Source organism: Babylonia areolata, chromosome 17 (genome assembly GCF_041734735.1).
Source record: "Babylonia areolata isolate BAREFJ2019XMU chromosome 17, ASM4173473v1, whole genome shotgun sequence".
NCBI lineage: Eukaryota > Metazoa > Mollusca > Gastropoda > Neogastropoda > Buccinidae > Babylonia > Babylonia areolata.
In genome coordinates, this window is record NC_134892.1 from 20,764,383 (window position 1) to 20,776,662 (window position 12,280).

Genomic DNA, 12,280 nt, shown 5'->3' on the forward strand with positions numbered 1-12,280 from the left:
TATATCCCAGCCAATACATATATTGTATATAATTTTTTTTGGTGGTGGTGGCTGCAATGGTTCTTAAGTATATGGACTAAATCACTAATGGCTTTTTTTTTTTTTTTAATTGTGCAGTGGTCTTTAAATGTCTGGATTGAATCACAAATGTCTCTTCTTTCTTGATTGGGGTGATCTTCAAATACACACAAGGATCTGCGCCAAGCAGGAGGGTGAGGTGACTTCTGATTCTAGCTGGACGTTGATTGTTGTTGTGGATGTCTTGCGTGGCAGGAAAGCCGGAGTCCTGTGCATGGTGGAGGTCACCCCCGAAAACAGAATATGGCTGCCTACATGGTTGTGTAAAAAACGGTCATGCACGTTGAAACCCACTCGTGTACATACCAGTGAACGTGGGAGTTGCAGCCCATGAACGACGAAGAAGACAAAATGAGAGCGGGGGTGAGGTTGAGGTGTATGTGAAAAGCAACATGAAGGAATCCTGCTGAGGAAAGGTTAGTGGTGATGTTTGTGACACTGTCTATTCAGTTTGATAAAGGTAGGTACATGATATGGCTTAACACTTGGCTGGTACCCGGTAATTATATAAGGGACTGACCTTAGCTAGCAGTTAGGTAACAGCTTAGTGAGCTAACAGTTAGGTAACAGCTACGTGAGGTAACAGCTAAGTGAGCTAACAGTTAGATAACAGCTACGTGAGGTAACAGCTAAGTGAGCTAACAGTTAGGTAACAGCTACGCGAGGTAACGGCTAAGTGAGCTAACAGGTAACAGCTAAGTGAGCTAACAGTTAGGTAACAGCTACATGAGGTAACGGCTAAGTGAGCTAACAGTTAGGTAACAGCTACGTGAGGTAACGGCTAAGTGAGGTAACAGTTAGGTAACAGCTACGAGAGGTAACAGCTAAGTGAGCTAACAGTTAGGTAACAGCTACGTGAGGTAACAGCTAAGTGAGCTAACAGTTAGATAACAGCTACGTGAGGTAACAGCTAAGTGAGCTAACAGTTAGGTAACAGCTACGTGAGGTAACAGCTAAGTGAGCTAACAGTTAGATAACAGCTACGCGAGGTAACAGCTGAGTGAGCTGACAGTTAGATAACAGCTACGTGAGGTAACAGCTAAGTGAGCTGACAGTTAGATAACAGCTACGTGAGGTAACAGCTGAGTGAGCTAACAGTTAGGTAACAGCTACGTGAGGTAACAGCTTAGTGAGCTAACAGTTAGGTAACAGCTACGTGAGGTAACAGCTAAGTGAGCTAACAGTTAGGTAACAGCTACGTGAGGTAACAGCTAAGTGAGCTAACAGTTAGGTAACAGCTACGTGAGGTAACAGCTTAGTGAGCTAACAGTTAGGTAACAGCTAAGTGAGCTAACAGTTAGATAACAGCTACGTGAGGTAACAGCTAAGTGAGCTAACAGTTAGGTAACAGCTACGCGAGGTAACGGCTAAGTGAGCTAACAGGTAACAGCTACGTGAGGTAACAGCTAAGTGAGCTAACAGGTAACAGCTACGTGAGGTAACAGCTAAGTGAGCTAACAGTTAGGTAACAGCTACGCGAGGTAACAGTTAGGTAACGGCTAAGTGAGCTAACAGTTAGGTAACAGCTAAGTGAGCTAACAGTTAGGTAACAGCTACGCGAGGTAACGGCTAAGTGAGCTAACAGTTAGGTAACAGCTAAGTGAGCTAACAGGTAACAGCTAAGTGAGCCAACAGTTAGGTAACAGCTACGTGAGGTAACAGCTGAGTGAGAACTGGATGATAAGCGGTTTCTCCATTTCAAATCAATGGAAATTCATCGACAGCTCAGTCCTTTGTGAAGAACTGTGACTCTCATTTACAGCTTAGTCCTTTGTGAAGGACTATGACTCATTTACAGATTAGTCCTTTGTGAAGGACTGTGACTCATTTACAGCTTAGTCCTTTGTGAAGGACTATGACTCATTTACAACTTAGTCCTTTGTGAAGGACTGTGACTCATTTACAGCTTAGTCCTTTGTGAAGGACTGTGACTCATTTACAGCTTAGTCCTTTGTGAAGGACTGTGACTCATTTACAGCTTAGTCCTTTGTGAAGGACTGTAACTCATTTACAACTTAGTCCTTTGTGAAGGACTGTGACTCATTTACAACTTAGTCCTTTGTGAAGGACTATGACTCATTGCTTAGTCCTTTGTGAAGAACTGTGACTCTCATTTACAGCTTTACCTTTGTGAAGGACTATGACTCTGGCGTAAGAAGGCACGATTGCATATGGCTCTTAGCGATGCAGCCTTGTGGGCTTCAGGGGACTGTCCTAAAGCCCTCTTGGGGGTGAGAGTGGATATGTAACTTGGGCAAGACACACCACTATTCCAGCCACGATAGTTTGGATGGCACTTGTCTCCCCAGCAGATCGGATGGGGAAAGCAACCCGCAGAGGTCCAGATATCTTTGTGATGCAGTGTTTAGTCAGTCTGATACAGGGAAGGTTGTTGGAGTGGACAGTGGATTTGACTATGTACTCTTTTACAGCAGTTGTATTTTTTTCTGTCAGCAGATTGAAAGACCTCAATAATCCTTACAAGAGATACACATTGTGTGTGCTTGGTCACAGTACTTGGCCTTTCAGCTAGCTCACAGTACACAAAAAACACCATTATAAAAAAGGTTTTTTTTATTATATACATTTTATAGAAGAAAAACTTTTTTCTGAACAAAAACTACGTTTATACAACATGCACAGAATGATCACATACAAAAGTGCAGCAGATGTGCATGCAGTAAGACAACCAAGTGTTTGACTAGTGTTCTGCATGTGTGTGCAATTTGCATGAATGAATGTGATGTAGACCTGCAGATGTGCAGTTTCCCTGTATATGATACAAGTGTTGATACATGTCTGTGCATATTTCTCCTGCTTTATGTGGGCGTGGCCATGTCCAACTCGTGTTCGCATGTCAACAAAAAAAACAAACAAACCCAACAACATACTCCATCTGCTGCGACTTGTGTGTGCGAGTCCATAGTTGACTGTACACTAAATCAACAGTGACAAAATAAACACAGGTAGGTAGGTCAGGGGGGAGGGGGCATAGAAAGGAGACAGAGGGAGGTTAACGAGAGAAAGACGAGTAGCAACAAGAAAGAGAGAGGTAACAAGACATACACAGCGCTGCGTCACCAAAAAAGATACAGGCAAACGGTGTCCATCATAATAGTAATAATAATACATGGAATATACACAGACTGCATCTAATTCACTACATCCAAATTAAAAGTTCCAAAAAAAAAAAAAGGGAACCAAAAATGTCAAAGCATTCCGAGTATTATGATGAAAAGCGATATTGATTGCACGTAACAAAAACAAAGATTGGTCCAACTGAACTTGGGCAAAGTGTGGAACGTGGTGGGTGTAGACATTCATTTTCGCTGTACATAGTATTCCAGCCTTTTTCTGGTGTTGGTATGATTAATTAGATGAGACATTTTGCCCTTTCTTTTTTTTTTTCCAAATCTGAATGTAATAATAATGACAAAGTAGCATAAGAACGATTACAGTTTGTTATGCTTTTTTTTTTTTCTCTTTAAATTAAGGGTCAAAGTACCTGCTTGTTTTAGTTTTATTGGTTAGGATTTGTTGGAATGATCTACCACCTTGGGGATATTGTTTATCTGAAGAAAAAAAAAAAAAAAAAAGAGGAACCCCCCCCCAAAAAAAACCCAGTTTGGTCTTTTTCAGTTTGCTCCCATCTCCAGAAAACTGCCTCCACCAATTCTTTCCCCCCAATTATCTCCCATCCTCTAGAAAAATCAGCCCAACTGTATTTTGGGTAGAGAACCTTCTGGAAATTTTGATCTTGCCCTTATATTCAAGAAGGCTGTAAGCAGCAGAGATTAATGGATGACACTCTAGGTGCCTCTTCTTGGGGATGGATAATGATGAATCAAAATGTTACACATCAGTGATGGATAGTTCATTGTGCCAGTTCACTAGCCCAGGGAAAAGTAGGAATGGCTGGACATGGCACACGTTTGCTTTTGTTCATATTGCAGAAGGGACAGTAGGAACAAAGTGGGGGGAAAAAACACACACACAAGAAAACCCCACTGCCAAGCACTAACTGGAAATTTGAAAACTGGGCTGGTCTCAAGTTCTGTTAATGCCCAACTAAAAAAAAAAAAAAAAGAAGAAAAAAGTGGTAAAATAGGTAAGGCTTCAAATCATTTGGCTTTAAATTGTGAGGCAGGAAATTAAAAGGATTAACGTTAAGAAAAAAGTTTATAATAAATGATTTCTAATTTCTGTTAACTAGAGGGTGGGGGGTGGATGACTGCTGTTCAAGATCGATTTAGGATGATTTTGAGCACAGGTGGAGACAGCTAAACATCAGATGTGCACATGGGTGACACACAAAAATGCAATGACCAAGTTACAATGGAATTCAAGTTCCTCACATTTGCCACATAAAGAGATCGAGCAAATTAAAACAAAGCGTTCACCACTGGGGAGAAAAAAAAAACTTAATGAAAAGAAAGGAACATACCTCCCATCAGAATTTGGGAAACAAATCTAAATGTTGATGAAACAGAACACAGCAAACGGATTTTTTTCAGCATAATATCAGTCAACACAACGTATTATTTTAAGTTAAACATTTCTAATAACAATGTGTCCTCAATAAATTATTTCAAAAGCAATCTGTGCCTAGTGAAGCAAAACACCATCCACACACATACAAGAAAAGAAAAGAAAAGAAAAAAAAAAAAGAAGAAATCTTCAAAACGTCTACAGCCATAATTATTGGCGCATTTACAACTGAAAGATTATGAACTGTTTGAAATGAGCAACTAAAATGTGACAAATGAAACCAGCGGATATAATGCAATGTATTCAGATTCTCCAAATTACGCACACAGAAATGGCAGTATGCTCTTAATTCTCCACACACAAAAAAAAAAAGCATCATAGATAGCGAAGTGTGAACAGGGATTCAGAGTACTACATATAGTACAGTCAACAAAAGCTATGTAGTGACACTATTACTTACAGTATTATTCTCATACATGGTAAGGGCAAGTTTAGCACAGTTGGGAACTGATGAGGAACTGAATGATTTCATCCCATGGACATGGCAAAACTTTACAGACTATGTACAGTTTCTTATTGAGAAGGGGAGGCAGAGGAAAGATGCATTTAATAAAAGAGAAGAGATGCATTAGAGAGAGAGAGAGAGGAAGAAATGCACAAAATAAAATCAGGACTTTTGAACAGAACGATGTCATCAACAGCAAAATCACAGAAAAACTCGCCCTGAAATGTAAAAATTAAAAAAAAAGGCCAAAGGGTATACACAGAAGAAAGATGACACTTGGGAAATAAATGAAGTCATACATAACAGATTCTGGACAGTTCAGTCCTTTCCATTGTAATGATGTCAAACCATTTCAACGTTGATCTGTCTTTTGGGATACAATAGGTTTGATGAGAGAACTAGTGCAAAATATCATTCTGTTAAATGCATACTTTTTTTTTTACTCATCTAAAATTAAAAAAAAATTTGAGCATTATTTGAAAATGTATGTGTACTTCATAATTTTTCAGCAAACATCTAATTGTTAATCTGGAAAAATGGTAACTTCAGACAATGTGTTTAAAAAAAAAAAAAACCCTCAACAAAAACAACCCTTATTACAACTACTTTGATTATTTTATTTTACCTTTTTTTTTTTTTTTAGGAGGAAGCAGCAGGATGTTGAAGAGGGGATGTGGAGAGATACAGAAACATGGGTTGTACAAGTCACACCAAGACAGGTGGTTGACAACACACATTTCTTTTCAATTTAAAACAAAAAACTGGACTGGAAATTAATGAAACAATTATTCAGGATAATTTTAAAAAGAGGGTTATGAACTGTTTACAAACTATCACTCCAAATAAAATAAAATAAAATAAACCAAACAACAAAATTGGACCTGTTAGTTTGATAGTTTTGGTTGAACATTGCCAATATTTTGTACTAGATCCTGGCAGATTGCAAGAAATCCTATTAAATTAAAATCTGGTAGATTGTACTAGGTTCTGGCAGATCCTCTGCCCACCTGATCTTCACCATTCAATAGCCTGTTACTGTTCTGGTCAGTCATTTGCTGTGGAGTGATGGCCTCAAGGAAACGCGTCCACCTAGAAAGTGAGAAAATCTCAGCGTACTGGTTTGAATCACAGCACAGTTGCCAGTATTTTCTCCCCCTCCACTAGACCTTGAGTGGTGGTCTGGGTGCTAGTCATTCAGATGAGATGATAAACCGAGGTCCCGTGTGCAGCATGTATTTTGTGCATGTAAAAGAACCCACGGCAACAAAAGGGTTGTCACAGGCTCTCTCTCTCCCCCTTTCCATCTCTGGCAGATTCTAGTACATTCTGGCAGCGTTTTTTTTATATTTGGTCCTAAATTCCAAAGAGATTGGACAACTGAAGTTTGGATGTACAGAAATTATTGACAAATGTCTATTTACAAGAATGCATTAAGGGAACTGGGGGTGGGGAAGTATTGACAAAGACGGGTTTCCTTTTGTACGTTACCCTTGAAAAAAAGTACGAAAGTGAAAGAAATGAGCGTTCATTTATACAGGTTGCTTTGATTTTGCCTGAACAGGTTAAATACATTTTGACAATCGCACGTATTCCATGGACATAGTGAACAACAATGGGTTCCCAGGCACTAAAATACTTTCACCACTTCCTCACAAAAAAAAAATCCTCAAAAAAAGCTCATCTTTCCCATGGAGAGTCAAGTCATGACCTATACATATTCAACAGCCAGACGTGGCAATCCCAACAAAACATTCAATCTCAGTCAGCTTTTTTTTCCCCCTCTCCATGTAACAATATGACTAACCTAAAAATAAGAAAGATGAAAAATAGTCAGCCAGTGCAGACTGTGTTAACATGGGAGAGAAAAACAAAAACAAAACAAAACAAAAAATCAGAAGTATATGATAAGACAGCAACAGATGAAGTGATCACCAACAGCATGGAATCCAACAAAAACAGCATTTACAGTGAAGCACTGACGACTGACTAGGGCCAAGACAGGACCGCCCCAGTCCTAGCCACCACAGGAGAGGGACGAACCTCGACTGGGTGCACACACACACACACACACACGCATGCACGCACAGACCTAAGCTGATGAGCGTGCAAAAAACACAACACAGGCAAGTGCTGCAAACCAAAATTAGGTCTGATTTTTTTGTTTTTTTGTTGTTTTTTTTTTGTTCATAAGATCCATGTGTTCAGGTTCTCTTCAGGAACCTGACTGACTTTCCAGCTTCTGCAACATCAGGGGACAATTTATGGAACTGTTAGAAACAACAACCGTTGAACTGCTGAGGGGTCAGTTCATGACTGATCCTCCCCCTCTCTCTCTCTCTCTCCCACACACACACCCACCCTCCCAACGACCTGCCAAAATCGGATTTGGCCACATGACGACAGAATATGACATCACACCACTGGCATTGCAATATTAGATATATCACAACATACAATTACACCACTTCAACTGATGACACGAACCTTACATTCAGTGGAGTTTTTTGTGTGTGATTGTTTTGTTTTGTTGTTTTTTTGTGTGCTAAACTTACTTCTTTTAAATCTTTGTTCACTGCGTACGCATCAGTCTTGTCAGGTCGTTACTCATTCTCAAGATTCATTGTTTTCAAGTCACTGCTGGTCTGTCGGTACTGGGACTTCAATACACGTGGTGAGTCCAAGCAAAGACAGGTCAGTTGTTTCAAGGAAAAAAAAAAAAAAAATTGACAGCCTACTTTTCCCCCACAGACAGGTAGATGAGATACAGTACTACTAATGTGTGGATTTCACAAGACACCAATTTTACAACTTCAGTGTGCAGATTTCAGTTTCACCCCTCAGCTGTAAACAACCACGAACTGTTCACAGCTGAGGGCTTTTTTTTTTTTTTTTTTTTTTGATTTAAAAAAATTTTATTACAAAAATACCAAAGAACAATTAACATCAGATCCATTCACCAAAACAAATCCAAATCTGATGAAACATTCTGAATAAAGATCTCCAAATGGGAGAGGAACAGAAAATGACAACCACCAAATCTGTTCACTGACACTGACAAAATGCCATTACAAGAGTTTGAACAAGAAGGAAATCCCCTACAGCTCATCGATTGAGTGTCATATATCATAATAATACACATCCCTCCTATTTACTTGTAATATTAACTTTTTTTCCAAACCACCATGACAGACAAAAAAGAAAGTACTGATCAATCTAAAAAAGAAAAAGACAAAAAAAAAAGACTGACAACGTCACTGTCTCTAGCCCCGTGATGACATAATCGTAGTGACAACGTCATTGTCTCTAGTCCATGATGACATAATCATTCCCTGACGTCACAGCACCACGTCATGCCGAGTGTTCCTGGGGGTGCGAGGTGTCCAGTGGTCCCCCCTTGATGTCGTAGGGGATGTGACACATGCGGGGGTTGGGGCGCAGGCGTTCCTTCATCTCTTCGTCCAGGGTGCCGTACGGCTCGGAGTAGTAGACGCTAGAGCCAGAGACGTAGCCAGTGTCTGCAACACAGCACAGAGGGCAAGGGTTCGGGGGTCAGATATAGCTGGGACTTTGATCCGACGGGGTTCATGTATAAGGCAACAAGTCAGGTCACAAAACACACCCATGACATATCACAGCTTCAACGACATGCATACACTACATCGTTCTTTCTTTACAAGTACCAGGCAAACAGTGTATGTAATCCACAGCCAGTATTCATTGCCTGTTCTTTAGGCTACACGTCTCTTTACCTTTTATGGCAATAAGGGCAGTAAATTCTCTTCTTCCACCACTTCCAAAACATTTTTTTTTCCAGTTCCTTTGAAACTTCATCAGTATATATGTGAAAAGTAATACCTCAGTTACATAGAACTTCAGTTCACGATTCAACCTTTGGACCTTAATTTCATCTTTATGTGTGAAAATGAATATACCTCAATTACATAAAATTCTGTTCCAGATTCAGCCTTTGAGCCTTGATATTATGTGGAAAGGAAAAATGTAAACCTTGATAATACTGCAAGCAAATTGGCATGCTGAAGACAAGGAAACCAGGCAGATAGCACCGACTCTGAATTCTCTGACACAAACTTGAAAATGCCACAGTTCTGAGTTATCCTCAACAGTCAATGAACAGTCGCTGTGGAAGATATCAGTACTTAACCTATGAAAACAGGAAACACAAAGTAAGGCTGGAGCTTGGGGATAATATGAAGTTAAAAACAAGTTACACAAAAGAGGAGAGGCCATGATGTGCAAATTAAAACAACTGCACACCAAGAAAACACACAGAGAGAAAGCACTCTTAAAACACAGCAGTTAACTTGGAGAGAGTGTTAGCCAGTGGTGACACTATGGAACTCAGATCAGCTAACAAATGCACACAATACATCTCTAACAAGAAGGAAGCAAAAAAAAAAAAAAAAAAAAAAAAAAAAAAAAAAACAGATAAAGAATAAAATCAAGAGATTCTACAGTTAATGTCTAATGCCAAAAAGCTGTGGTTAATAAAGCAAAATCTGTGTTGGGATAAATATAGCTGATGCTAGTCAAATAATGTTATATCCATGATAACAAATCTTATCAATTAATACAAGAAACAGTCATAACTCTGATTGACAATAGTCTTGATACAGTTGTATGAAAACAATTTCACATGCATGCCAATAACTTAACATTTTTCTTCTTTTCGTGGTCAAAATAATTTGCTAAGGGGGAATAAAATCAGACAAAATAAGAAAAAAGAGACTGGAAAACTGTACACACTACCTGATGTCTACGAAACGTCCTAAACACCAAAAAACAAAAATTGCAAAAAAGCAAGGAGGTTAGTTACTTAAAAAGAAAAAAAAAAAAGCGTGTTGTTTTTCTTTCGTCATCAGAAAAGTTCGCGAATGAACACATCCTTGCTAATTTGCAAGCTTTTAAAATTTCCCACACACAAAAAAAACATGCGTCAGGTTTTTTTTTTTTTTTTTCTTTTAAAAAAAAAAATTCCATCTGAACCCTCCCCCCAACCCCATCCCCCCAAAAAATTCCCCCGCCAAAAGTGTGAGACATCCTTGCTGTTTTGCAGCTTTCCACACAAAGTCTGCACACACCTTTACTTTCTATTTCCCCACACAAAGAGACGGCATGATTTTGTGTCACAATCGAAGACATCAGGCAGAGTACCAGCCTTGTGTCACCGGCCTCTTTTCTGCTGAATATAGACAAACAGGTTGGGGTTTTCATGGGGGACAGACAGTAAGTAAAACTGGACAGTCAGTTATCAAATGACAGGGCACAGGTCCTCAACAAATGGTGAAGAGAAAGAAAAAAAAAAAAAAAGAGATCAACAACGAATGAAAAAAAATACCAACAACCCAGAACAAACAAAAACCCAAATAAACTTCTTTTTTTAAATTTTTTTTTATCAAGTTATGAGAATGAGATTGATAAAAACACAGTGGGCAAAAAGATATCCTTCATCCTCTGGCATGCGACATTGGATGGGTATCATTTTTTTTTTTTTTTCCCCGAAACAAAAGAGACCAAATCATGGACAGAACCTGTGACGGCAATCAGTTCTATTTGAAAAGTAAACGTAGGTCTTCAAAGAAACCTTCACTACCATACACTGCAATGCTAGTTCTGTTGGCAGCTACTTCCCTCATAGTCAGGCAGATTTCTTTTTGGTGAAATGGTTTACTGAGACAGAGAGAGAGAGAGATAGAGAAAGCATAATCTGAGATCTGTTTCACATTTCCTGTATAATATTCCCCTGAATACTGTGAGTGGTTTAGTGAAGTTAGTTCCTTGTTAATGTGTACGTAAAGTTATTTGTTAGTGCATACATACATTTTCTGTTGTTGATGTGTTCACCAATACCTTGTTAATCAACTTAATGCGTACATTTTACACTCCGTGTTACACTGGGATAAATATTTGAGGCAAAGACGTGAAAGCGTGCAGCAAGCGTATTATGAACATATAATCTTCAACCCAAACCAAGCAAAGGAAAAATGATAATAAAGAAACAATACCAAAAAATCAAACCCATAAAAAAAAAAGAAGAAAATTTGGTGAACCCAACTGGAGTAATAAACGAAGACCAGAAAGAACATAACTGCATAGAGTGGGAAAGAAAAAAGGATACATCACTTCCCAATGTTTAAGCAGCTCAATGCCACAAAGAGTCCACTTACATAATTTCCCAGCTGATTTCAACAGAGAAATAAATTTACACTCTTTAGTAAATACAGCGGACAGAAATACAAAGGTTGTTCTATCACATTGTAAACAGCATATTTCTGGAAGTGATCAATCAAAGGTATCTTTTTTCCCTTGGAAAAAAAACACAACCAAAACAAAACATTCTTTCCATTTGCGTTTTCTTTTGCATCTGTGTACATTGTTAACATTATGTTGTAATTCAAAGACATTATTTTCAGTATGCATTCTCTTTTGCAACCAGTGACTGATATGTTAATATGTTGTAAAAAAAAGAAAAAGAAAAGAAAAAAGTTACAATTCAGTGTGTGCTCTCTTTCGCATTAGGCCACTAATGCAGTGTTGTGTTAGAGTGGATTCACACAGGAAGGTAATTTTAGACTTGAAACGATTTAAAATTATATCACTGACAAAGTGTGACATTTTTTTTAAAAGGTCATATATAAGTCTAAAGTTATCTTTAATATATACTGTATGTAACCTGTCTGATCATGCAATAGCTTAGGCAACATTGCAATGATTCTCTTGTCAATACATGATCCTATTTCATGACATTTGAGAGTCTCCAGTTCCAGATTAATTCTTAGGTATATACATACATTATATGCTTTGTGTTGGTCCATTTCCATTTTTATTTGATTTTTTTTTCTTCCTCTGTGTGTGTTTTTTTTCCGCATCATCATCATTGTATTTTTGAAATGATTAAAATGTTTTCAATATATATGTATATCCTTGAATCACAGAAATACCTATCACTCCTTGAAGCACAGAAATACCTATCAATCCTTGAAGCACAGAAATACCTATCAATCCTTGAAGCACAGAAATACCTATCTGTTCAGAAATTGTGAGCAGCTTGTGAAACGAACAGCAACACATCTTATGATAATTATGTTTGGAATATCAATAACAATCAACTTGCAACTTGTCTTAGTTGCTGCTACAGAGCTTGTGATGTTACCTATGATGGTGTGTGCATAAATATATAAATTTCCAATG

At 38.4% G+C, this 12,280-nt stretch overlaps 1 protein-coding gene across 14 annotated transcripts in view; it reads right to left on the reverse strand.

Moving 5' to 3' along the window:
* Window positions 1–2,634: 2,634 nt before the first annotated feature.
* Window positions 2,635–12,280, reverse strand: part of LOC143291754 (uncharacterized) — a 364,123-nt gene continuing 354,477 nt past the window's right edge. For 13 of the 14 annotated variants that reach the window (XM_076601854.1, XM_076601851.1, XM_076601847.1 and 10 more), the window contains one exon: window positions 2,635–8,586. In XM_076601854.1, coding sequence (XP_076457969.1) covers window positions 8,420–8,586 — 167 coding nt within the window. In that variant the 3' untranslated portion in view covers window positions 2,635–8,419. Of the gene's footprint in view, window positions 8,587–10,170; window positions 10,272–12,280 lie in introns of all 14 variants that reach the window. The other variant, XR_013056579.1, reaches the window with a different exon arrangement.